Raw genomic sequence first — 26,422 nt, 5'->3', positions numbered from 1 at the left:
CCTTCCATCCCCCCCGCACAGCAAGCAAGAGTGAGGAGTTATTGTATTTAGTCTGCAGAAGAGAAGAATGAGGGGCGATTTGATAGCTGCTTTCAACTATCCAAAAGCGGGTTCCAAAGAGGATGGATCTAGACTGTTCTCAGTGGTGGCAGATGACAGAACAATAAGCAATGGTCTCAAGTTGCAGTGGAGGAGGTCTAGGTTGGATATTAGGAAACACTATTTCACTAGGAGGGTGGTGAAGCACTGGAATGGGTTACCTAGGGAGGTGGTGGAATCTCCTTCCTTAGAGGTTTTTAAGGTCAGGCTTGACAAAGCCCTGGCTGGGATGATTTAGTTGTGGATTGGTCCTGCTTTGAGCAGGGGGTTGGACTAGATGATCTCCTGAGTTCCCTTCCAACCCTGAAATTCTATGATTCTATGAAATCCCCCCAGTTTCGCTTGGGCTCTGCGTCGCCCGCTCTCCGGTGGGCAGCGCTGCTGGGAGCTTTCTGCTGCTCCTTGCAGCTGGTGACATAATCTGCACTGCTCAGTTTCCACTTCCAGCCAAAGCAGGCCAGGCTGCTTCCTTGTCACCTGCTGGCACTGGCTGCGCCACCCCTCCGCCCCGGGCCAGGCAGGCATGGGAACTTCCCACGCAGGGAAGAAATGGAAACTGAATCCGATGCCCCTGCCCCAGCCAAGGAGTGATCCCCGGCTTCCAGCAGCAGCCCACACTGGCCCCTCCCTTGTCATCCAGCTCAGCCTTTGCAGGTTCGTTTCTCTAGTGAATGGAAAATGAAACTTAGCAGATCAAAACCGGAGAAACCCTTAGCTCTGCTGCTGCCAGTTAAGGTGGCCTTAGGGAGCAGATCCAAAGTACTAGCCCAGGTGCTTCTCTGCCCTGGCTCCCACACTGGGGTGCACTGCAGGTGCCCACCTCCCCCAAATCCTGCTGTTCTTCCTTCAGCCAGGCTTGAAAATACTCCTCAGCCAGCGGGCTGGGGGGAACCTCACCACCACTTAACCAGCCCTTTCATAAAGGAAGGGTCCGGCCTGGCAGGCTTGCTGCTGGAGACGAAGCATCTCTGCCAGCAAAGCATCGGGTCTTGCTTTAAAAATGGCCAGGGATGGAGAAGCCACCAGCCCCCTTGGAAAGTTGTTCCAATGGTTAATTACCCTCCCTGTTAATTACTCTCCCTGGGGCAGTTACCAGAGAGTCCCTGTGTCCCAGCCTGAGAGCATGAAACTGACATGGACGAAGTCAGGTTTCAGAGTAGCAGCCCTGTTAGTCTGTATCCGCAAAAAGAACAGGAGTACTTGTGGCACCTTAAAGACTAACAAATTTATTTGAGCATAAGCTTTCGTGGGCTACTGTGTCGCTCTCAGGCAGGGTGGGGCAGATAGACACTCAGGTTAGGGGCTGGCATGAAGGACAGCGCCCCCAAGCATGGCCTGAGGGCAGCCCCCTCCTAGGAATCCCTGCAGCTGGGGATGGGGGAAGTGCATTGGGCTGCCCCTGGAATTGGGGATGAGGACCAGCCCCCAGGCTTCTCTCCTGGCCCATGCCCAGCAGGTGTCTGGTGGACAGTTCCAGTCCTGTAGCCCAGGCCACCTTAACAAGCTCAGTCTGACGCCATCCACAGGGGAGGAGATTAGCAAGGCTGGGCTGTGCCCGAGTTGCTTAAAAGCAGCAGCAGCAGAGGAAGGCAGGGACAGGGAGCAAAGCAGCAGAGATGGAGCTGTACCAGGTGCCCGCGGGCTCACTGGATGCCTGGATCGCGGAGCATCTCCAGCCCAGCGAGGAATTCCAGCTGCAGGTGAAAGACACTGTCCGGAGGATCTGTGATTTCCTGAAGGAGGCGTGCTTTGACGACATCAAGGTGTTCAAGACGGTGATGGTGAGTCTGCACTGGACCAGCTGCCGGTGTGAAAGAGCTTGTAAGGGCTCCTTTGGTGCAGGCAAAAGCCTGGGCGCCTACGCTGTGATCAGGGGAAGCCAAAACCCCCAGCTGGAAAGGCCAAGGGATGCCGAACGGGGCTGCCACTTACAGCTGGCTACAGGGGCTCATTATCCCAAATCCGCCCTGGCTTCCTAGTTGCCAGTGAGGTCAGGTAGGAACGTAGGAGCTGCATTGTCAGGTCAGAGCAGTTTTAGCCCAGTAACCTGACATTGACCAACACCAGCTGCTTCAGAGGAAGGCACAAGATCCCATCTCATGGACAATTATAGAATTATTTGCCTATGGGGAAGTTTCTTCCTGACCACAGGCTGTTAGTGGTTGGTTTATGCTCTGAAGCATGAGAGTTTGTCTCCCTTGTACATTTCCCTTTCTGCTGAAAACAAGTAGGGATATTCTAGTTATCCTTCGAATGTCTAATCCTGCGGAGAGGGGCCTCATTGAGTGAGTTCCACAGGTTAACTATATGCTGTGTCACAAAAAATACCTTTGAGCTGTTTTAAATGTGTTGCCTTTTAATCTAGCATTATTAGACATCTGATATATCTTCTCTGAATCAATGGCTCCCAACCTTTCCCCTGTTGGGTCACTACCTTGTAATCAACACTCCCTTTACCAATAACAGGACAGGAAGTTTGCAAAACCTCTCCCCAGTCCCATTTATTACGTCCAGAAAAATTACACTAAAAGAGAGTTATTGAGATTGCAACTCAAACATTAGGAAATGCCAGAGGTAAGGTGGCCTGTTTAACCTCAATTCGGCCCCATTGTGCATATGTATTACAATACAGGCTTTAATTACATGATTGCATATTATTTTTTCCATGGGATCCTGCCTCATTCAGAGCACAGGGTGCTCTATGGGTGAATCAGGGCCAGGTAGTGAAGGAGACTGGTGTCTGTAGGATCCCTACAGACTTTGCAGCAGATGGAAGATGTGCAATGAATGGGGCAGGAGGTTCCCGGAAGGTCTCCTGGGTAAGACAGTTGAATGCTGCGCTGGAGAACTGGATTCTCTCCCTGCCTCTGCTACTGAGTCCCTGTGTGATGCTGGGCAAGTCACTTACCCCAAACTGTGCCCAAAGTGTGCATTCTTCATTTTTTGGGTGCCCAGTTGGAGCCCCCGGGGTCTGATTTGCAGAACTGCTGAGTGCTCACAGCTGCCACTGACGCCAACAGGAGCTGGGCTTTGACTGTACAATGTTGTGACGGTGCCGCCTGTGGGAGCCAGCTGAAGTCACTCAATTAGGGTGAACTGCAAACAAAACGGAGCAGACAAACCCCAAACGCTGGTGGATATTCCAATTCTTAGATTTACCAAGCCAGCACAAAACAACTTCTATATTGCCTCACTGGTTACTCAGAAGTTCAAACTACGCAGTTCCCTTAAAGTGCCCAGCCTCAGGACTCCATCCAGACACACGTCAGATATGATGATGATTACCGAAAATCTTATCTCATCATATAAAAGGAAAGGTTCTTCCGATCCCAAAGGATCAGCCACATACCCAGGTCCAATTATAACTTAGATCTTGCCCAAAATACACGCTTATAGTCAATTTTCATTAACTAAACTAAAATTTATTAAAAAAGAAAAGAGAGAGAGTTGGTTAAAAGATTAATATACATACAGACTTGAATTCAACTCTTGAGGTTCAGATACATAGCAGAGATGAGCTTGTAGTTGCCAAAAGTCCTTTTAGAAATAGTCCATAGGTTATAGTCCAATGTCCATGCTCAGGGTGACTTCAGTCAGTGACTGGGGATCTCAATCCTTATGGCTTAAGGTTTCCCCCTCTTGAAACCCAAAGCAGATCTGAGATGAAGCAGGATTGTGTCCCAGGGTTCTTATACATTTCTAGCAGCCTTTTGGCCTGAGAAAACAATAGGCTTAACTCTCCTTCTCCCAAACATCCTGGCAATTAGCATAGGGTAATTTATCCATTAAACAGTTCAGATACAGGTTACCACAACCTTCAAAGAGATATATAGACAATAATACTATTTCACTCAAGTATCTTCCTAAATGTTAATATTACCTTTTTGATCTTTGAATCAAAGCTATAGGAATAGACTAGACTTGTTTGCTTACATCACAAGACCTGAGCAAACACCTACCCTTCTACCTCTTAACAATGCAGACTTGCATTTCAAAGCTCTATTCATTTACATATCTTCCTAACCAGTTTCTAAAGTTCGGTCAGTCTGTGAGTTAATTAACTCTTTCTGGCCCTGTCATCTTTCAATGAGATATTATATCACACTCATAACATCACAAACATGCTATATAAATACTATGTTATCTATGGGACTGGCCAAACTCTGACATATCTGTACTGAGCATGTGCGAAGGGAGATATTTCAAAGGTTCTTAGCTTGGGCAAAATTGCATGGATTTTCACGGGCACGGCAAAAGGCGCATCCCTGAGATGCAGGTCACCCCACTGCCAATTTCAGCTCTCTGCCCCAAAGCACGAGTGGGGGACGTTAGACCATCATCAGTGATCAGAGGGGGCTGCGGGGGGAGGGCGCCACAGCAGTGTACACTACAACACTGGATTCATCTCAGGAATATTTTCTATCCCATCCTAACGCTTCTGGTTTGTTTCTGGCTGCCCAGCATGGGGGATTGTGCCAGAGGGGTGACCCGGCTGAGCGGGCGCAGGGGTACAGGCCCCCATGCAGCTCAGCGCCCTGGGTTTGTTGAGAGGGCAGCGCAGTGAGCAAATGCTTCTGTTCCTTGGCAGGGCGGCTCCGCAGGGAAGGGGACGGCCCTGAAGAACAATTCGGATGCGGATCTGGTCCTTTTCCTCAGCTGCTTCTCCAGCTACCAGGACCAGATGGAGAACCGTGCGGCTGTGCTTGACACTATCAAGCAGAAGCTGAACCGGTGCCGACAGACCATCGCCTTCAGCGTTGACGTGGAGGTTTCCCAGCCGAAGGAGAAGGGCACCTGCCCGCGCTCGCTCTCCATCACCATCCAGTCAAAGAAGCGATGGGAATCCATCGAGGTGGACGTGCTCCCGGCCTATGATGCCTTAGGTAGCAACTGTATCCCTGCCCCTCAGCTCGGCCTTCAGGGATCCAGCAGGTTTGGGGGTACCCACACCCTCAATGGCCTCATGGCCCCAGGGCTTATCCTGAGAGAGCTCATGGGAATGAGGGTGCAGCCTATGTATGGGACACAGCAATAGCTCAAGGCCCATTGGGACTGGACTCCCTTCAGATCTGTGTGTGGTGACCCTCCCTCCACTGTCTCCTCCAGGGCAGGTGACTCCTGGCAGCAAACCTTCCCCCCAGGTCTATGAGGATCTGATTCGGGCCAGAGCCGGGCCCGGTGAGTTCTGCACCTCCTTCACCGAGCTGCAGAGGGACTTCGTTAAGCGTCGCCCGGCCAAGCTCAAGAACCTGCTGCGGCTGGTCAAGCACTGGTACAAAGAGGTGAGGTGCCCTGCCCTGCCCCGCCCTGGTCAGTGATACCCCCCTTGCTCCTTCTCACGCTCCGCCAGCCCTAGGGGTTACCACTGTATGTTAATGCGAGTTCAGCTGAGGAGCTCTCCCGGCTGACAAAAGAACCTCCCACACCTTAAAAACCCCTCTGGAATAAAGTATCAGAGGGGTAGCCGTGTTAGTCTGAATCTGTAAAAAGCAACAGAGGGTCCTGTGGCACCTTTGAGACTAACAGAAGTACTGGGAGCATAAGCTTTCGTGGGTAAGAACCTCACTTCTTCAGATGCAAGACGGAATAAAGCTCTGAATAAAGCTACTGAAGGTGATCACAGGAGCCCTTCCACCTGCCAGCACTTCTCAAGTCGTTCCAGAAGATCACTTTGCTTCCCAGCATTTTGCTTGCCGGAGGTGGTGGTCATCTCGGCTTAAGCTGGTCTTTCCTAGCTCACTGCTCTCCTGGATGCTCTTGGGGTCGGCTGCGGCAGCTGGGTTCCATCACCCCATCAAAGGGCCCTGGGTGTCACTGGAGACAGACGGGACACTGGACTAGATGGATCTTGGCTCTGATCCAGTCTGGCGAGTTTGCTGAGTCCCTCTCTAGCAGTCCCAGAATATCTGTCCAGATCACTGGTCCCCAAACTGTGGGGCACCCCCCCCAGGGGCGCACAGAGGAACATTCAGGGGGGGACACCGCAGGGCCTGGGCCAGCCTCCACAGAGGGCAGGGAGGGAGCGCCACCCAGCCCCGCTCTGCCCCCAGCTCCAGCTCTGCCCCCAATTCCATGGCTCCGCTCCCAGCCACAGCTCTGGCCCTGGCCTTGGCCCCCGGCTCCCAGTTCCCGCATGGGTGCGGACAGATTACATTATGGGTAAAGGGGGCGCGACATGAAAAGTTTGGGGACCACTGGTTTAGATGCCTTAGGTCACTTTTAAGCAAGCGCTCACAAGAGCTTCTGATCATGGACTGGACCAGAGGTTAAACAACAGAATCGTTGGCCATCTTGAACAGAGTCTGACTGGGAAACAGAATCCATTAAAAATAATTCAAAAACAAAACAACAATTTATATACAGATACAGAGAGATAAATTCCTCATTGGAACTAAATTGTGTAGCTTCATAACAAACAAACACACACTCAAACATCCAATCTCACATGTGTCCTCCTCTAATCTCAGGGCAAGCAACTGAACAAAGAGCAAATTTCAGATAATGATTTAATGACCTATTTGCTGCTCACTTGAGTGGAAATTACACTAGCCTGTCCAATGACACTTTACAGGGTCAGGAGAGAAGGATTTTCTTTATCCTAATAAACACCTGAAATGAGTCAGTGCCTGATGCCACAGCCTGTGGGGACTTCACACCAGCAGTGGAAATAAAATGTGGAGCCTTCCGTTTCAGAAGCACGGACCTCTGCCACCTGAGCTAAAGGAGAATCCCCACTAGATGTTAGCAATATAGGGTCTTGACACACAACTGAGCAGGTCTGATTACACACACACACTCTCTCTCTCTCTCTCTCTGTCTCCAGCTAGTACATTACATCCCGGCTCACCTTGTCTGGCCACTGCTAAGTAGTTGAGGGTTGTGGTGAGCACAGGACGTGGGCAGGGGAAAGGTCAGGGGAGGGCACCCACCTGACCAGGCAGCAAGAGGAATTTGAGGCCCCTGTACTCTCACCCCATCCCATGTCTCAGGCCGGCTTCCCCCCATCTCCTTAACAGCTTTCCAAGACAACGTTGGGCTTGCCCCCGAAGTATGCCCTGGAGCTCCTGACCATCTACGCCTGGGAGAGCGGCACCGAAGGGGCGGAGAACTTCAGCACATCCGCGGGGTTCCGCACGGTGATGGAGCTGCTGTGCCGGTACCAAGAGCTCTGCGTCTACTGGACCGAGTTCTACGATCTCCAGTCCTCCGTGATAGGGCCCCATGTCAAACAGCTGCTGCGGAAGCCGTGGTGAGACCCTGCATCTGCTCCTCTCATTTCTGCGCAGCTCACTCACATCTGGCTGCAGCTCGGCCTTCCTTCCTGCGTGGGCAGGAGACTCTGTCATACCCGGGGACATGCGAGCAGAGAACTGGCATCTCTGCTCAGCGTCTCTCAGCCCTGCCACCCACGAGACCCCTGCGGTTACACTCAGCACCAGCCAAGCAACATGGCCAGCCCAGCACACCCTGCACCATGTGCAGCCAGGCTGCCTCTGGGGGCGTACGCCCAAGGGGAGCCCCAGCCCCATGGAACTCACTGGCCAAACCCCATTAACTGAAGGGAGCAGGATTCCACCCGGCAGCACCCGTATGAGCGTGAAAGGGTGGGGGGCTCACAGCCTGGCACAGGTCTGTCCCCCACTCCACCACCATTACCCTGTGCCTCAGTTTCCCCATGGGCATGATGGGGATGACGACACTGACGGGGTGAGGGCTCGTGAATGATTGCGTGTGGTACCCGGCAGCACCCCTGGGCCAGCACTAGAGATGGGTGCAATAGTATCGCAGGGACTAGGGCAGCAGCTGTCTCCAGCCCCTCAGCTGCCTGGACACTGGCTCTTCCAGGGTGGGTGACCTCGGACCATACTCACCCTCCACCATTGCCCCATCCCCGAGCCCCTGGGACTCTGGCTCCAGTCGGCCAAGCCTGAGACTCCCTCCTCCAGCTCCCCTCTGCAGTGCCTGAGCCAGGCAGGCAACATGGGCAGCAGGCAGCTGAGATGTGTCAGTAGCCTGGATGCAGAGCAGGGCCCGGCTCATGGGGGAGAGGGAGCGGGCTGGGGCACACAGCAGAGCCTCTGGCCACGTGGGCTGGTGGCTCAGCCCAAGAGACATAGACAGAGAGAATCTGTTGTGTGTTCACAGCCCCGTGATCCTGGATCCAGCCGACCCGACGGGAATCTTGGGGCAGGGAAAGAGCTGGGACCTGCTGGCGAGAGAAGCCGCCGTGTGCCGGGACCAGCTGTGCTGTAGGAACGGCCTCGCCCCCATCCGCTGCTGGGATGTGCAGGTACCGACGCCTCTCAGGGCCTCTTCCCACCCCCGCCTGTGATGAGCTCTTCCCTGTTCAGAGCCTCCCGAGCATGGAGTAGCCGGGAGCTCCCCCCACTGCCAGTGCTCCTGCCCCCTCCCCACAGCACCCCCTGCTGGGAGAAGCTGGGGCTAAAATTGCTGCCCCTGCCCACAGCCAGCACTCCTGCCCTCTCCCCACAGCAACCCCGCTAGGAGAGGCTGGGACTGAAATAGCTGGGAGATCCCTCTCCCCCCACAGCCAGCGCGCCTGCCCAGCTCCCTGCTACAGAATCTGATGGGCCCAGAGCTGCAGGAAACATTCGTGTTGAGATTCCACTCCCCAGCAGAGGTTCCTATTCTAGGGTGCCGTTAGAGGTTCGCCGCTGCCCCACCTGGGCTGTCTGACCCCCACAAATCCCCATCTCCTTGTGTCTATTCCAGCCAGACAGACCCATGCAGGAGATGGAGATCTTCGTGAAGGACCATAACAGCAGACCCATCCCGTATGGTGTCCGCACCAGTGACACTGTCCTGGGCCTGAAGAAGAAGATCGAGGATCGTACGGGTGTCTCCGCCAGCCAACAGCGCCTGACGTTCAACAGCAAAGAGCTGCAAGACAACTACACGCTCTCCCATTACAGGATCCGGAGTAAGAGCACGGTCTACCTGCTTTTGCGCCTCAGGGGTGGGTAAGATGCTCACTGAGTCACAGGGACCTGCATCCCAGCAGAGAGAGCATCACAGTGGACTATGTTTCCCAAGATTCTTTGCATGATAATTCAGGGCTTTGCTAATGCCCCCCACATTCCAGAATCAGCATCGCGTCCTTCTGTAGTGCCAGCCCATCCCCACACCTCCTGCTGCAGCTCTTGGAAGCTCTTTCCCGCCGCTCCATGGCCCGTTTCGGGATGTACTGCCCCCAGTGCAGAGCTGGGTGCTGGGCGCCCACCAGACATTGTTCATTAATCCCATTGTTGTAGTCCCCTTCCTCCTCCCTGTCCCGACTTCACTGCTGTGTGTCACCATCTCCGTTATTATGTCGTGTCAAATCCCGACCGGTGTGTGCTGCTTGGAATCCGAAATAAACAGCTTCCGCTAATCCCAGCTCCTGAGTGTTGTGTCCATGGGATGTGGGTCCCACCTGCTCTGTGCATACAGCCGGGGGTCATGGATTCAGAGATTCATTTACTGAGATCATCCAGTCTGACCACCTGTGTCACACATGCCGGAGACCTGCCCCACATTAATTCTTCCAGCAGATCCAGCAGCAGTTCTGTGACTGGGTCGTGGCCCCGTCATCCGACCCGGCTACAGCAAGCTTGGCCAAGTTGTCTCCCCCAGCAGCTTTGTTCAACGCACACAGCCCCACTGGCTGCCTCAGCAGGGCAGTGCATTGTGCATCCCATAGTGCCTCAGTGGAGACAGCGTACCTGACAGATGGGGACACACAGCGGCACCAGCAGCATGTGGGACAGTACACGCTGGGATATCTGTGGCACAGGGAGCTGGGAGTGTGTCATGGACACGGTTATGGGGGCAGGACCGGCTCCAGGGTTTTTGCCGCCCCAAGCGGTGGAAAAAAAAAAGCCGCGATCGCGATCGGCGGCAGCTCCACCGTGCCGCTTTCTTCTTCGGTGGCAATTTGGCGGCAGGTCCTTCCCTCCGAGAGGGACAGGGACCCTCCACCGAATTGCCGCCGAAGAGCCCGACGTGCCGCCCCTTCCCCTTGGCCGCCCCAAGCACCTGCTTGCTCAGCTGGTGCCTGGAGCCGGCCCTGTATGCGTGAGGCTCATTTACACGCCTGGCTGAGCTATAATCAACCTGCTGGCTTGTTACCAAGTGCCCACCTCCAGGCTGAGCTGGAAAGGCACAATCCGGGAGGAGTAATGTCCTGTATCGAGCCAGGAGGGGGCGCTGTATGGAGGGCAGGGGGTGTGGGCTCAGTGAGGGAACCAGAGGGTTGGAGGGTGGAGACTGTGCCCATGATAAGAGGGACTCTGGCCCAGCCCAGTGCAGCCGGCTCGGAGGTATGAAAGAGGGATTTGCACACCATGTTTCAGCTCAGCCGGCCCATGGGACTGTCAAGGCCACGGGATGCCCAGATGATGTGGGATGGGACAGGCCATTGCTTATAGGCCCAGGGCAGCCTTCGCAAGTTGAGCACAGCGGGGGGGCGGCATTCCCTTTGGTGAAAAAGCCCATCAGCCGTTGGGGCGGTGACTGGTCGCCTCCTAGGCTGAGTCTTAGAACTGGTTCCCAAAATGCCACCCTCTCGGCTTGAGGTTGGCGACAGAGGCTGCCTGTGACGGGGAGAGCCCAGCAGGGCCCTATTGAGATTCCAGGCCTAAGGCCAATGGGGATAGGCTGGGAGAGCCACCTGGGGTGTGGGTCTCGGGAGCCACGGGGCAGGGTACCAAGCTACTGCCCCCAGAGGCTGGGGTAGGAACAGCTGGGTTGATATTTTAGCAGCACCCTGAGAGCTCACCAAAGACCCTTGTTCTGCTGCCAGGCCTCTGCCACTTACTGTGCCCCACCTCTCTCTGGGTAATAACCCTGTGGGGGTGGGGCACAGTGATAGAGTCACCCACTGGCCAGCTGGGTGAAGCCCCAGGCCAGGCAAGGCCCTGTGATGGCACAGTGACCCTGGGACTGTACCTTTTCCTCTTCCAAGCTCATCTCTCACCGAGGCAGGGTGCTGCTGGCCCCCGTGGGAGCAAAGATGAAATCAAGCCCTCCATGATAGCGTGATCTGGGGTGGGGGAAACAGGCGATGCGCTTTGGGAGTCAGGGTATTGCTGAGCACTGCTCCAAAATAACCCCCGAGAGCAGATCTTTCAGGCAAACGGCCAATATGGATTTTAAAATTGCCAGTGATGGAGAACTCCCCACACCCCTTGGTTAATTCCAATGGTTAATTACTTTCACTATCAAAAACCTACGCCTTACTTCCTGGCTGAATTTGTCCAGCTTCAACTTCCCCATTATGCCACTCCACCTAAGTCGTTAAACCACATAGAGGACCTCACTAAACTAAGAAGGCAAAAGCACCATAAAACCAAATGCCCTTTGGCAGACCAAGCGATGATATCTCTGGACTGCTTTCAGAAAACTGCTTTTCACATTGATTGTGAGATGCAGGAGACCTTAACCGCTCCTGAGCCCCGACACACTGGGCAGTCCAGTTCCTCCACTGGTTGCGATTGCTCACTAGTTGTGGTGCTTCTTCACAGGTGATGCCAGTGCATTCAGCATGGTCACCCTCTTCTGCCATGTTTTCCTCACGTTCTCTTCCTCGCTGGGGCGGCCAATTACAGGCTTGCTTAGCTAGGGTTACCATTCGTCCGGATTTACCCAGACATGTCCTCCTTTTGTGTGCTAAAAATAGCGTCCGGGGGGAATTTGTAAAGCACTCACAATGTCCGGGATTTCCCCCTCCCCCGGCACAGCAGAGCGAGCGGCTGGGAGGGCTGCAGGAAAGTCCCGGGCTGGACTCCGGAGCAGCTTCCTCCTCCCACCCCCCCCTCCCTGCATTCTGAGCCGGCCGGCAGCTCCTCCTCCTGCAGCCCGCTCCGGCAACCCTGTTCAGGGCCAGGGACCGGGTTTTGTGTTGTGCAGGGGAGCTCAGCCATGTGTCCGGCTGGCACAGAGCCCAACACCCTGTTCTGAGCAGCAGGGTAAGGGGGGGCAGGAGAAGGGACAGGGAGGTTCTGGAGGGGGCAGTCAAGAAACGGGGGGGGGGGGCTTTTGGAGGGGAGTGGAGAAAGTTTTGGGCAGTCAGGGTACAGGTAGGGGGTAGGGTCCTGGGGGGCAGTTGGGGGGGGGTCTTAGGAGGGGGCAGTTAGGGGACAAGGAACAGGGAGTCTTAGGTAGGGGGTGGGGTTCTGGAGGGCAGTTAGGAGCAGGGGTCCCAGGAGGGGGCAGTCAGGGGACAAGGAGCGGGGGGTAGGGGGCTGGGAGTTCTGGGGGGGAGCTGTCAGGGGGCAGGAGTGGGGAGAGGGATCGGAGCAGTCAGGGGACAGGGAGCAGAGGGGTTTAGATGGGTTGGGAGTTCTGGGGGGGCTGTCAGGGGGCAGGAGTGTGGAGAGGGATCGGAGCAGTCAGGGGACAGGGAGCAGAGGGGTTTAGATGGGTTGGGAGTTCTGGGGGGGGGGCTGTCAGGGGGTGGGGAGTGGTTGGATGGGGCGTGGGAGTCCCAGGGGTCTGTCTGGGGGTGGGGGTGTGGATAAGGGTTGGGGCAGTCAGGGGACAAGAGGCAAGGAGGCTTAGATAGGGAGTGGAGTCCCGGGGGGCAGTTAGGGGCAGGGGTCCCAGGAGGGGGCAGTCAGGGGACAAGGAACAGGGGGAGGGTTGGGGGTTCTGGGGGGGCGGGAAGTGGGAGGGGCAGGGGCGGGGCTAGGGCGGGGCTCCTCCCGTCCTCTTTTTTGCTTGTTGAAATATGGTAACCCTAGCTTAGCAGGTCTCCCATCTGCCATACAGTGTCTAGGTCCCAACCGCACAAGCCTTTTTTGTTGATGATATTTTCTAAACTGTCCTGCTCTGCAGCTCCCTTCCTTTCACGCTGGTTGTTTTGTTTTTCCACAAAATGTGTATTTGCAAATGCACCATTTGGATCATTCGGGCACTGCAAGGTCAGTCCATATGCAATATAATGATTTCCAGGGGCTGTTGGAACAGGTATGGGGGAACATGGGGCTACTTCTAGAGGCAGGAGGAAGTGAACCTAGAAGTGGTATCAACCCAGTAGCTCAGGAAAGGTGGAGAAGCAGCAGATCACTAGTGATGGGCTTATAATTATTTTGAGCTTTGGTGGCATTTGCTGGCGTGAATTGCTGGAGATCCCTGACTGGAAAAGAGGCCAGTTGCTGCAGGCCGCTGGGAGCAAACCACCCGTCTGTGCTATGGAGCAGTTTCGTTGTCTCTTGCCCGCTGGGTGCGCGAAAGACTGACAACGAAGCATGAATGGCAGGTTGGGGAGAGAGACATCTAGCTGCTCAGTGTTGGCAGCAGCTGTTGAATGAAATCGCACAGGAGGGCATAGGCGCCGACTCTGTGGGTGCTCTGGGGCTCAAGTGAAAAAAATAGGGGGTGCTCAGCACCTTCTGGGCCTGATTAATCTTTTGCAGGCCCTGGTGCCCAGACTGTGGCCCCGCCCACTGCTCCACCCCAAGGCCCTTCCCCTGCCCGGCCTCTTCTCCCTCAAGTCACCACATGAGAGGGGGAGGAGGCGGAGAGGAGCACCCACCAGCAAAACAAAAGTCAGTGCATGTGAGTGAGGGGGTTGGTGTGTGGATGGGGGTGTGGTGCTGGAAACACTGCAGCTGTTCCCAGCCCAGAGAGAGAGATAAAGGGGGGAGGAGGAAGGGGGAGATAGTGAGGATGTGGCAGATGAAGGAGGGATGTAGGGGCCATGGGGAACATTCATACACCCCTATCCATGCCCCCATTGATGCCCCCTGAGGGATTGGGGCAGTCAGGTGACAGGGAGGGTTAGATGGTTTGGGGGTTTGGGGGGGCAGTCAGGGGACAGGCAACAGTTGGATAGGCATGGGAGTCCCGGCGATCTGGCGGGGGCGGGGGTGTGGATAGGAGTCAGAACAGTCAGGGGACAGGTAGGGAGTGGGATCCTAGGGGGCAGTTAGGATGGGGGGGTGTCAGGAGGGGGCAGTCAGGGACAAAGATAAGGGAGGCTTAGATAGGGGGTGGAGTCCCGGGGGGTGGTTAGGGGCAGGGGTCCCGGGAGGGGGTGATCAGGGGACAAGGAGCAGGGGGGGTTGGATGGGTTGGGGGTTCTGTGGGGGACAGTCATGGAGCGGGAAGTGGGAGGGAGTGGCTAAGGGGCCGGGCTACTCTCCCCCCCCCCCCCCCGGAGTGTCCTCTTCTTTGAAAGTTCAAATATGGTAACTGTACCTAGGGTTACCATACGTCCGGTTTTTCCCGGACATGTCCGGCTTTTCGGTAATCAAACCCCGGTCCGGGGGAATTGCCAAAAAGCCGAACATGTCCGGGAAAATGCCGGCCGGGCACTTCCCCTCCCGCGGCTGCTCTGCTCCTCCCCTGACTTTTCGGCTCTGTTTAAGAGCCGAACTGCCCGAGCGCTATGGGCTTCAGGCAGCCCCCTTGCCTCCGGACTCCAGCCGCCGGCCGGGCACTTCCCCTCCCGGGCTCCGGCAGCGCAGGGTCCAGAGGCATGGGGGCTGCCCGAAGCCGGTAGCGCTCGGGCAGCTCGGCTCTTAAACAGAGCCGAAGAGTCAGGGGAGGAGCAGAGCCTCTGGCTGCGGCGGCTCTGCTCCTCCCCTGACTCTTCGGCTCTGTTTAAGAGCCGAGCACTACGGGCTTTGGACAGCTCCCATGCCTCCAGACCCTGCGTTGCCGGAGCCCGGGAGGGGAAGTGCCCGGCCGGGGGCACAGGGTCCGGAGGCATAGGGGCTGCCCGAAGCCCGAGCGCTACCAGCTTCACAGTTTGCCGGGCAGCCTCCAGACCCTGCGCCCCCGGCTGGGTGCTTCCCCTCCCAGGCTCCAGCTGCGCTGGGGAAGCACTGGCCGGGGGCTCAGGGTCTGGGGGCTGCCCGGCAAACCGTGAAGCCGGTAGCGCTCGGGCAGCCCTTTTCGCGTGGCTGGGAGTGGGAGGGAGGAGGGGGCCGAGTTAGGGCGGGGAAGGGGCGGAGTTGGGGCGGGGGTGGGGCGGGGGTTTGGGGGGTTAGGAAATGGGCGGGGTCAGGGCCCGTGGAGGGTCCTCTTTTTTTATTTGTTAAATATGGTAACCCTACTGTACTACATCCGGCCCACAGAACCGTCCTGTCCGGCCCGCCTGAGCTCCCAGTTGGGGAGGCTCCCCCAGCCCCCCCCCCCCCGCTTTTCCCCCTCGTCACAGAGCCCCAGCGCTCTGGGCAGTTCTGCAGCTCCTGCCACTTTGAGCAGCATGGTAAAGGGGCCAGGGCTGGGAGGAGGGGTTGGATAAGGGGCAGGGAGCGGTTGGAGGAGGCGGAGGTTCTGGGGGGCGGTCAGGGGACGGGGAACGGGGGGGGTTGGGTAGGCATGGGAGTTCTGGGGGTCTGTCGGGGTGGTGGTGGATGGGGTCGGGGCAGTCAGGGGACAGGGAGTGGGTCAAGTTGGGTAGGGGGTGGGGTGCTGGGGGGTAGTTAGGGTGGAGGGTCTCGGGAGGGGGTGGTCAGGGGACAAGGAGCGGGGGGGTTGATGAGTTGCGGGTTCTGAGGGAGCAGTCGGGGGCTGGACGTGGGTTGGGGTCGGATGAGTGGGTGGGGGGGAGACAGGCACGTGGGGCTTGTACTCACCGCGCGGTTCCCTACCTGGTCTTCACTCGCTCTGGGTAAAGGACACTCTGCCAGAATGCCACCGAAAACCCGGAGCGAGTGAAGGCTCCCCCGTCCCCCCACCACCACCACCGAAGTGCCACCAAGGACCCGGTAGGGAACCAGTTATTAGGATTTTGGGAGCTCATCACTGGCTACGCCCCTCTGTCCCACTGGTTGCATTGCATTCTGCTTTCTCTTGCAACCGAGCCTGCTGCATTTAGAACAGCTCTCTACGAGATTGGGCCCGCTGCATGTGAAGCAGACCCCTGGCACCAGCCTGCACCCGATGCTTACATCTAGGGTATTAAATGGGAAATCAGTGGGACAACCCCCTCCATGCAAGCAACAAGGCAGATTGGGGTAGATGCTAGGTAGATGGCCACTCGCTGTCCAGTTCGAGGGTTACTCAACTCCACAGTCTGCTCAGGCTGACCCCAGTCATGGGAGTGCACATTGATGGGAAACGAAACAGCTGCACGCTGCAGCCCTCTAACACCATCCTGATTGTGTAAAAAAGAGAATTGCAGCTAATATCAGCAAGAAGAGAAGGATCCAGTTCTGATCTGTGCAGTGTGGCCAACCCCACATAGGCTAAAATCGTGAGTCAGGTCCCTTCAAAAATCATGAGATTGGCTTATAATATCATGATATTTACAAAATAATAAATGTTGTCTTTTTTTAATTTGCCTTCCGGTGTTGCTGCGCTTCGGGGTCATATTTTCAAGCTTTTTTCTGGAGCCACAAGTGCTAGAAACTTATTTTTATTTAAAAAAAGAAAGCCGAGAGACTTTCATAGTCATCTGCCTCCAGGAGCTGGGGATTTAAGAAAAATACCAAATGTCTCATGAGCCTCGCACTAAAATCACAAGAACTGGCAACACTTTCTATGGATAGCATCAGCGGGAAGGCTCCTAAGCTTTGATCCATTAAATTGAGAGGCTTCAGAGTGGTAGCTGTGTTAGTCTGTATCAGCAAAAACAATGAGGAGTCCTTGTGGCACCTTAGAGACTAACAAATTTATTTGGGCATAAGCTTTCGTGGGCTAAAATCCACTTCATCAGATGCATGGAGTGAAAAATACAGTAAGCAGAATGTACATTATAGCACATATTTTGGCCTTGCAGTCTTTGACTTGCCCCTCTAGGGCCCCCTGGGACATTACGGGGGTGGGGAAACACCGAGGGGCAGGTTTGCCCCAATCTTCCCTCCTCTCCCCCTCCCCACCCCCCGTCTCTTTGGCCCTTCACGCCCAATCGGCATCAGTCCGGTAAAGGCAGGCCCCTCCCCCTGCCCCACACGCTGGGGTGCTGAAAAGGGGCCTCGAGCAGTGATGGCTGAGGCCTGGGTATTTCTGACCCACTCTGCATGTCTCCCACAGTATTCTTGCCAACAAGTTAAAGAAGTATGGATTGGATGAAAGGACTATAAGGTGAGTAGAAAGCTGGCTAGATCGTCGGGCTCAACGGGTAGTGATCCATGTCTCGTTGGCAGCCGGTATCAAGCGGATTGCCCCAAAGGTCGGTCCTGGGGCCGGTTTTGTTCAATATCTTCATTAATGATCTGGAAGATGGTGTGGACTGCACTCTCAGCAAGTTTGCAGATGACACTAAACTGGGAGGAGTAGTAGATACGCTGGAGGGTAGGGATAGGATACAGAGGGACCTAGACAAATTAGAGGATTGGGCCAAAGAAATCTGATGAGGTTCAACAAGGACAAGTGCAGAGTCCTGCACTTAGGATGGAAGAATCCCATGCACTGCTACAGACTAGGAACCTAGTGGCTAGGCAGCAGTTCTGCAGAAAAGGACCTGGGGGTTACAGTGGACGAGAAGCTGGACATGAGTCAACAGTGTGCCCTTGTTGCCAAGAAGGCTAATGGCATTTAGGGCTGTATAAGTAGGAGCATTGCCAGCAGAGCGAGGGACGTGATCATTCCCCTCGATTCGGCATTGGTGAAGGCTCATCTGGAGTACTGTGTCCAGTTTTGGCTGAGGCCTACAAGAAGGATGTGGAAGAATTAGAAAGAGTCCAGCGGAGGGCAACAAAAATGATTAGGGGGCTGGAGCACATAATTTATGAGGAGATGCTGAGGGAACTGGGATTACAGTAACTCCTCGCTTAACATTGTAATTCTGTTCCTGAAAAATGCGACTTTAAGGGAAACAATGTTAAGCGAATCTAATTTCCCCATAAGAATTAATGTAAATGAGGGAGTTAAAAATTTCCCTGGAACCTTTCACCAGATGTAAGAGGTCGGACTCACCCCTGCGGCTCCTCCTGCTGGTCATCCAGGGAATTAGCTCACCAGCCTCTGGAGCGCCCTCTGCAGGCCGGTGATCCGCTTTGCTGCTTCTACTGGGCCCCCGTGTCCCTCCCAGGACCCCGGTGCCCCTTGCTCTGGGTGCTGCCCCTGGCAGTACCCACACTCACTGGGTCTCCCCTCCCAGGGGAACCCCCATCCACTAATCCCACCTCGCCTCAGTGTAAGGCTACTGCCAGTCATCGTCTAGCCCAATTCCCTGGGGCAGACTGCAGTATCAGCCACTAGGAATTTTTAAATTCCTTTCTGGGGTAAACAGGATACATCTGTTGGACTTCCTTGATTGATTATCCTTCTGGGGGTCGTCAGGATACATATATCTGACTTCCTTGACTGATTGTTTTGTATACGTGTATGCGGAAAGCAGCTTCGTGCACGTGGGGAGCAGCTGGGATAATAGGCAAATAGTTGACCTTTGCTCTAACATATATATACATACACACACACAGTATAAGTTTTAAACAAACCATTTAATACTGATACACAGTGATGATGATTGTGAAGCTTGGTTGAGGTGGAGGAGTCAGAGGGTGGAATATTTCCCTTACTGCTAAATGATGAACTAGCAATTGGCTGAGCCCTCAAGGGTTAACTCTCTCTCTACACAAGGCAGCAGGAATGGAGGGAGACATGCGCATTTCCCTTAAGTACACTGCCTTGTTAATTAGATCAGCTTGCTGAGACGCAGCTGCTGCAAGCTCCCTCGTCCTGAGTCCTGGTGTGTGTCCCCTGCTCTATGGAAGATGGGGTAAGCGGGGAGCAGGAGCAGGGGGGCGGGCGACACCCTGACATTAGCCCCCCTCTTCCTTCCATCCCCCCTGCACAGCAAGCAAGAGTCTCGGGGAGCAGCTCCAAGGCAGAGGGCAGGAGCAGCACATGGCAGTGGAGGGAGGGACAGCTGAACTGCAGGCAGCTGCTGCACAGGGAACTTAGGGGAGCAGGGAGCTGATAGGGGGCTGCCGGTCCACCCTGGTTCTAAGCCCCCACCAGCTAGCTGCAACGGGTGGCAGATGACAGAACAATAAGCAATGGTCTCAAGTTGCAGTGGAGGAGGTCTAGGTTGGATATTAGGAAACACTATTTCACTAGGAGGGTGGTGAAGCACTGGAATGGGTTACCTAGGGAGGTGGTGGAATCTCCATCCGTAGAGGTTTTTAAGGTCAGGCTTGACAAAGCCCTGGCTGGGATGATTTAGTTGTGGATTGGTCCTGCTCTGAGCAGGGGGTTGGACTAGATGATCTCCTGAGTTCCCTTCCAACCCTGAAATTCTATGATTCTATGAAATCCCCCCAGTTTCGCTTGGGCTCTGTGTCGCCCGCTCTCCAGTGGGCAGCGCTGCTGGGAGCTTTCTGCTGCTCCTTGCAGCTGGTGACATAATCTGCACTGCTCAGTTTCCACTTCCAGCCAAAGCAGGCCAGGCTGCTTCCTTGTCACCTGCTGGCACTGGCTGCACCACCCCTCCGCCCCGGGCCAGGCAGGCATGGGAACTTCCCACGCAGGGAAGAAATGGAAACCGAATCCGATGCCCCTGCCCCAGCCAAGGAGTGATCCCCGGCTTCCAGCAGCAGCCCACACTGGCCCCTCCCTTGTCACCCATCTCGGCCTTTGCAGTTTCGTTTCTCTAGTGAATGGAAAATGAAACTTAGCAGATCAAAACCGGAGAAATCCTTAGCTCTGCTGCTGCCAGTTAAGGTGGCCTTAGGGAGTAGCTCCAAAGTGCTAGCCCAGGTGCTTCTCTGTCCTGGCTCCCACACTGGGGTGCACTGCAGGTGCCCACCTCCCCCAAATCCTGCTGTTCTTCCTTCAGCCAGGCTTGAAAATACTCCTCAGCCAGCGGGCTGGGGGGAACCTCACCACCACTTAACCAGCCCTTTCATAAAGGAAGGGTCCGGCCTGGCAGGCTTGCTGCTGGAGACGAAGCATCTCTGCCAGCAAAGCATCGGGTCTTGCTTTAAAAATGGCCAGGGATGGAGAAGCCACCAGCCCCCTTGGAAAGTTGTTCCAATGGTTAATTACCCTCCCTGTTAATTACTCTCCCTGGGGCAGTTACCAGAGAGTCCCTGTGTCCCAGCCTGAGAGCATGAAACTGACATGGACGAAGTCAGGTTTCAGAGTAGCAGCCCTGTTAGTCTGTATCCGCAAAAAGAACAGGAGTACTTGTGGCACCTTAAAGACTAACAAATTTATTTGAGCATAAGCTTTCATGGGCTACTGTGTCGCTCTCAGGCAGATAGACACTCAGGTTAGGGGCTGGCATGAAGGACAGCGCCCCCAAGCATGGCCTGAGGGCAGCCCCCTCCTAGGAATCCCTGCAGCTGGGGATGGGGGAAGTGCATTGGGCTGCCCCTGGAATTGGGGATGAGGACCAGCCCCCAGACTTCTCTCCTGGCCCATGCCCAGCAGGTGTCTGGTGGACAGTTCCAGTCCTGTAGCCCAGGCCACCTTAACAAGCTCAGTCTGACGCCATCCACAGGGGAGGAGATCAGCAAGTCTGGGCTGTGCCTGAGTTGCTTAAAAGCAGCAGCAGCAGAGGAAGGCAGGGACAGGGAGCAAAGCAGCAGAGATGGAGCTGTACCAGGTGTCCGCGGGCTCACTGGATGCCTGGATCGCGGAGCATCTCCAGCCCAGCGAGGAATTCCAGCTGCAGGTGAAAGACACTGTCCGGAGGATCTGTGATTTCCTGAAGGAGACGTGCTTTGACGACATCAAGGTGTTCAAGACTGTGATGGTGAGTCTGCTCTGGACCAGCTGCCGGTGTGAAAGAGCTTGTCAGGGCTCCTTTGGTGCAGGCAAAAGCCTGGACGCCTACGCTGTGATCAGGGGAAGCCAAAACCCCCAGCTGGACAGGCCAAGGGATGCCGAACGGGGCTGCCACTTACAGCTGACTACAGGGGCTCATTATCCCAAATCCGCCCTGGCTTCCTAGTTGCCAGTGAGGTCAGGTAGGAACGTAGGAGCTGCATTGTCAGGTCAGAGCAATTTTAGCCCAGTAACCTATCTCTGACATTGACCTACACCAGCTGCTTCAGAGGAAGGCACAAGATCCCATCTCATGGACAATTATAGAATTATTTGCCTATGGGGAAGTTTCTTCCTGACCACAGGCTGTTAGTGGTTGGTTTATGCTCTGAAGCATGAGAGTTTGTCTCCCTTGTACATTTCCCTTTCTGCTGAAAACAAGTAGGGATATTCTAGTTATCCTTCGAATGTCTAATCCTGCGGAGAGTGGCCTCATTGAGTGAGTTCCACAGGTTAACTATATGCTGTGTCACAAAAAATACCTTTGAGCTGTTTTAAATGTGTTGCCTTTTAATCTAGCATTATTAGACATCTGATATATCTTCTCTGAATCAATGGCTCCCAACCTTTCCCCTGTTGGGTCACTACCTTGTAATCAACACTCCCTTTACCAATAACAGGACAGGAAGTTTGCAAAACCTCTCCCCAGTCCCATTCATTACGTCCAGAAAAATTACACTAAAAGAGAGTTATTGAGATTGCAACTCAAACATTAGGAAATGCCAGAGGTAAGGTGGCCTGTTTAACCTCAATTCGGCCCCATTGTGCATATGTATTACAATACAGGCTTTAATTACATGATTGCATATTATTTTTTCCATGGGATCCTGCCTCATTCAGAGCACAGGGTGCTCTATGGGTGAATCAGGGCCAGGTAGTGAAGGAGACTGGTGTCTGTAGGATCCCTACAGACTTTGCAGCAGATGGAAGATGTGCAATGAATGGGGCAGGAGGTTCCCGGAAGGTCTCCTGGGTAAGACAGTTGAATGCTGCACTGGAGAACTGGATTCTCTCCCTGCCTCTGCTACTGAGTTCCTGTGTGATGCTGGGCAAGTCACTTACCCCAAACTGTGCCCAAAGTGTGCATTCTTCATTTTTTGGGTGCCCAGTTGGAGCCCCCGGGGTCTGATTTGCAGAACTGCTGAGTGCTCACAGCTGCCACTGAAGCCAACAGGAGCTGGGCTTTGACTGTACAATGTTGTGACGGTGCCGCCTGTGGGAGCCAGCTGAAGTCACTCAATTAGGGTGAACTGCAAACAAAACGGAGTAGACAAACCCCAAACGCTGGTGGATATTCCAATTCTTAGATTTACCAAGCCAGCACAAAACAACTTCTATATTGCCTCACTGGTTACTCAGAAGTTCAAACTACGCAGTTCCCATCACCATCCAGTCAAAGAAGCGATGGGAATCCATTGAGGTGGACGTGCTCCCGGCCTACGATGCCTTAGGTAGCGACTGTATCCCTGCCCCTCAGCTCGGCCTTCAGAGATCCAGCAGGTTTGGGGGTACCCACCCCCCTCAACGGCCTCATGGCCCCACGGCTTATCCTGAGAGAGCTCTTGGGAATGAGGGTGCAGCCTATGTATGGGACACAGCAATAGCTCAAGGCCCATTGGGACTGGATTCCCCTCAGATCTGTGTGTGGTGACCCTCCCTCCACTCTCTCCCCCAAAGCAGGTGACTCCTGGCAGCAAACCTTCCCCACAGGTCTATGAGGATCTGATTCAGGCCGGAGCCGGGCCCGGTGAGTTCTGCACCTCCTTCACCGAGCTGCAGAGGGACTTCATTAAGCATTGCCCGGCCAAGCTCAAGAACCTGCTGCGGCTGGTCAAGCACTGGTACAAAGAGGTGAGTTGCCCTGCCTGCCCCGGTCAGTGATACCCCCCTTGCTCCTTCTCACGCTCCGCCAGCCCTAGGGGTTACCACTGTATGTTAATGCGGGTTCAGCTGAGGAGCTCTCCTGGCTGACAAAAGAACCTCCCACACCTTAAAAACCCCTCTGGAATAAAGCTACTGAAGGTGATCACAGGAGCCCCTCCTCCTGCCAGCGCTTCTCAAGTCGTTCCAGAAGATCACTTTGCTTCCCAGCATTTTGCTTGCCGGAGGTGGTGGTCATCTCGGCTTAAGCTGGTCTTTCCTAGCTCGCTGCTCTCCTGGATGCTCTTGGGGTGGGCTGCGGCAGCTGGGTTCCATCACCCCATCAAAGGGCCCTGGGTGTCACTGGAGACAGATGGGACACTGGACTAGATGAATCTTGGCTCTGATCCAGTCTGGCAAGTTTGCTGAGTCCCTCTCTAGCAGTCCCAGAATATCTGTCCAGATCACTGGTCCCCAAACTGTGGGGCACACCTCCCTAGGGGTGCACAGAGGAACATTCAGGGGGGACACCGCAGGGCCTGGCCCAGCCCCCACAGAGGGCAGGGAGGGAGCGCCACCCAGCCCCGCTCTGCCCCCAGCTCCAGCTCTGCCCCCAACCCCGTGGCTCCGCTCCTGGCCGCAGCCCCAGCCACAGCTCCGGCCCTGGCCTTGGCCCCTGGCTCCCAGTTCCCGCATGGGTGCGGACAGATTACATTATGGGTAAAGGGGGCGCGACATGAAAAGTTTGGGGACTACTGGTTTAGATGCCTTAGGTCACTTTTAAGCAAGTGCTCACGAGAGCTTCTGATCATGGACTGGACCAGAGGTTAAACAACAGAATCGTTGGCCATCTTGAACAGAGTCTGACTGGGAAACAGAATCCATTAAAAATAATTCAAAACAACAATTTATATATAGATACAGATAGAGAGATATAAATTCCTCATTGGAACTAAATTGTGTAGCTTCATAACAGACAAACACTCAAACATCCAATCTCACATGTGTCCTCCTCTAATCTCAGGGCAAGCAACTGAACAAAGAGCAAATTTCAGATAATGATTTAACAACCTATTTGCTGCTCACTTGAGTGGAAATTACACTAGTCTGTCCAATGACACTTTACAGGGTTGGGAGAGAAGGATTTTCTTTATCCTAATAAACACCTGTCAGTGCCTGATGCCACAGCCTGTGGGGACTTCACACCAGCAGTGGAAATAAAATGTGGAGCCTTCCGTTTCAGAAGCACGGACCTCTGCCACCTGAGCTAAAGGAGAATCCCCACTAGATGTTAGCAATATAGGGTCTTGACACACAATTGAGCAGGTCTGATTACTTACACACACACACACACACACACACACACACTCTCTCTCTCTCTCTCTGTCTCCAGCTGGTACATTACACCCCAGCTCACCTTGTCTGGCCACTGCTAAGTAGTTGAGGGTTGTGGTGAGCACAGGACATGGGCAGGGGAAAGGTCAGGGGAGAGCACCCACCTGACCAGGCAGCAAGAGGGATTTGAGGCCCCTGTACTCCCACCTCATCCCATGTCTCAGGCCGGCTTACCCCCATCTCCTTAACAACTTTCCAAGACAACGTCGGGCTTACCCCCCAAGTATGCCCTGGATCTCCTGACCATCTATGCCTGGGAGAGCGGGACCAAAGGGGCGGAGAACTTCAGCACATCCGAGGGGTTCCCCATGGTGATGGAGCTGCTGTGCCGGTACCAAGAGCTCTGCGTCTACTGGACCGAGTTCTACGATCTCCAGTCCTCCGTGATAGGGCCCCATGTCAAACAGCTGCTGCGGGAGCCGTGGTGAGACCCTGCATCTGCTCCTCTCATCTCTGCGCGGCTCACTCACATCTGGCTGCAGCTCGGCCTTCCTTCTTGCGTGGGCGGGGGACTCTGGGAGATTCCCCTCCCCTCACAGCCAGCACTCCTGCCCTACACGCAAGGCCTGGCCCTGCAGGAGCCTGGCCTGGGAAACCAGCTGCTGCTGGATGATCAGACCCTGGCATCACACGGCATCTTCTACGACACCACAGTTCAGATGCTCACGATCGAGCCCCAGGAGATGGAGATCTTCGTGAAAGACCATAACAGCAGAACCATCCTCTATGGCGTCCGCGCCAGTGACACCGTCCTGGGCCTGAAGAAGAAGATTGAGGATCGCACGGGTGTCTCCGCCAGCCAACAGCACCTGACGTTCAACAGCAAAGAGCTGCAAGACGACTACACACTCGCCCATTACAGGATCCGGAGCAAGAGCACGGTCTACCTGCTTTTGCACCTCAGGGGTGGGTAAGATGTTCACTGGGACCTGCACCCCGGCAGAGAGAGCATCACAGTGGACTATATTTCCCAAGATTCTTTGCATGATAATTCAGGGCTTTGCTAATGCCCCCCACATTCCAGAATCAGCACCGCGTCCTTCTGTAGTGCCACCCCATCCCCACGCCTCCTGTTGCAGCTCCTGGGAGCTCTTTCCTGCCGCTCCATGGCCCGTTTCAGGATGTACTGCCCCCAGTGCAGAGCTGGGTGCTGGGCACCCACCAGACATTGTTCATTAGTCCCCTTCCTCCTCCCTGTCCTCGTAGGCTGAGTCTTAGAACCGGTTCCCAAAATGCCACCCTCTCGGCTTGAGGCTGGCAACAGAGGCTGCCTGTGAGGGGAAGAGCCCAGCTGGGCCCCATTGTGATTCCAGGCCTAAGGCCAATGTGGATAGGTTGGGAGAGCCACCTGGGGTGTGGGTCTCAGGAGCCACGGGGCAGGGTACCAAGCTACTGCCCCCAGAGGTTGGGGTAGGAACAGCTGGTTGATATTTTAGCAGCACCCTGAGGGCTCGCCAAAGACCCTTATCCTGCTGCCAGGCCTCTGCCACTTACTGTGTGGGTGACTGGGCCCCACTGCGGGCTCCAGCCGGTAGTGGAGGGGGAGATAGTGAGGATGTGGCAGATGAAGGAGGGATGTGGGGGCCATGGGGGAGATTCATACACCCCTATCCATGCCCCCATTGATGCCCACACAAAGGGTTAATTATATGGGGGAAATATCTCTGTCCAGCCTGCTGCCCCCCAACACTTAGCAGAGAGAATGAGCAGCCAACGGCAGGTGCAATGCCAGGATCAGCCAGCAGGGGGAGGCAAAGGGAAGCATCCAGCTTCCCTCCTGTGCCCGACTGTGCACACAGCAGCACTGGCTGCATCAAGGGCGGGGGGCTCACTCTGCAGCATGGCCCCCCACATGTGCTATAATGTATATTCTGCTTACTGTATTTTTCATTCCATGCATCTGATGAAGTGGGTTCTAACCCACAAAAGCTTATGCCCAAATAAATTTGTTTGTGTCTAAGGTGCCACTCCTCGTTGTTTTTATTAAATTGAGAGCGACTCTCAATCAGCGTTTGCATTGCAAATAGGATGACCAGACAGCAAATGTGAAAAATCGGGACAGGGGGTGTGGGGTAATAGGAGCCTATATAAGAAAAAGACCCACAAATCGGGACTGTCCCTATAAAATTGGGACATCTGGTCACCCTAATTGCAAACCAATTGCTGAGAACCCAAGAGAGTAGGGTTAGGTCATTTTTGCTGCATTCCCTGAAATCAATTTATTCCTGGACTTGTTTGGGAACAGACAGAGCCTGGATTTTTTTCCCCCCCTAATAACAAGAAGTGTTCTACGTTAGATGCACTGAAGTACTGACAGATTTCAGAGTAGCAGCCGTGTTAGTCT

The 26,422-nt window shown here is 54.8% G+C and overlaps 2 protein-coding genes across 4 annotated transcripts; both read left to right on the top strand.

The window, feature by feature from the left end:
- Nucleotides 1-223: 223 nt before the first annotated feature.
- Nucleotides 224-26,038, top strand: LOC112059020 (2'-5'-oligoadenylate synthase 1-like). 2 transcript variants are annotated; one of them, XM_065551398.1, is made up of 6 exons: nt 224-1,880; nt 4,688-4,982; nt 5,206-5,381; nt 7,116-7,348; nt 8,245-8,389; nt 24,733-26,038. In XM_065551398.1, exons 1-6 carry the CDS (start codon nt 1,716-1,718, stop codon nt 24,775-24,777), a joined length of 1,059 nt encoding a protein of 352 aa, XP_065407470.1. In that variant the 5' UTR covers nt 224-1,715; the 3' UTR covers nt 24,778-26,038. The 2 variants fall into 2 exon arrangements, with proteins under 2 accessions (XP_065407470.1, XP_065407469.1); XM_065551397.1 differs by lacking the exon at nt 24,733-26,038 and adding an exon at nt 8,833-9,490 and having other exon boundaries at nt 313-1,880.
- On the top strand, nt 18,692-26,038 carry LOC135972106 (2'-5'-oligoadenylate synthase 3-like). 2 transcript variants are annotated; one of them, XM_065551401.1, is made up of 3 exons: nt 18,692-20,752; nt 22,504-22,674; nt 24,279-26,038. In XM_065551401.1, the coding sequence occupies exons 1-3, from the start codon at nt 20,588-20,590 to the stop codon at nt 24,504-24,506; spliced, it is 564 nt and encodes a 187-aa protein (XP_065407473.1). In that variant the 5' UTR covers nt 18,692-20,587; the 3' UTR covers nt 24,507-26,038. The 2 variants fall into 2 exon arrangements, with proteins under 2 accessions (XP_065407473.1, XP_065407472.1); XM_065551400.1 differs by having other exon boundaries at nt 18,701-20,752; nt 22,501-22,674.
- Nucleotides 26,039-26,422: the final 384 nt, after the last annotated feature.

The sequence above is a fragment of the Chrysemys picta genome, chromosome 7 (genome assembly GCF_011386835.1).
Source record: "Chrysemys picta bellii isolate R12L10 chromosome 7, ASM1138683v2, whole genome shotgun sequence".
NCBI classification, from domain to species: Eukaryota; Metazoa; Chordata; order Testudines; family Emydidae; genus Chrysemys; species Chrysemys picta.
Note: the sequence above shows the minus strand (reverse complement) of the source record. Positions and strands in the feature narration are given on the sequence as shown.

Coding starts and splice junctions, on each gene's coding strand:
- LOC135972106 (XM_065551400.1), top strand. CDS start 20,588: ATGGAGCTGTACCAGGTGTCCGCGGGCTCACTGGATGCCTGGATCGCG. Junction 20,753..22,500: donor AGGTGTTCAAGACTGTGATG/GTGAGTCTGCTC, acceptor TCTCCCCCAAAG/CAGGTGACTCCTGGCAGCAA. Junction 22,675..24,278: donor TCAAGCACTGGTACAAAGAG/GTGAGTTGCCCT, acceptor CAACTTTCCAAG/ACAACGTCGGGCTTACCCCC.
- LOC112059020 (XM_065551397.1), top strand. CDS start 1,716: ATGGAGCTGTACCAGGTGCCCGCGGGCTCACTGGATGCCTGGATCGCG. Junction 4,983..5,205: donor CCCGGCCTATGATGCCTTAG/GTAGCAACTGTA, acceptor TGTCTCCTCCAG/GGCAGGTGACTCCTGGCAGC. Junction 8,390..8,832: donor TCCGCTGCTGGGATGTGCAG/GTACCGACGCCT, acceptor TGTCTATTCCAG/CCAGACAGACCCATGCAGGA.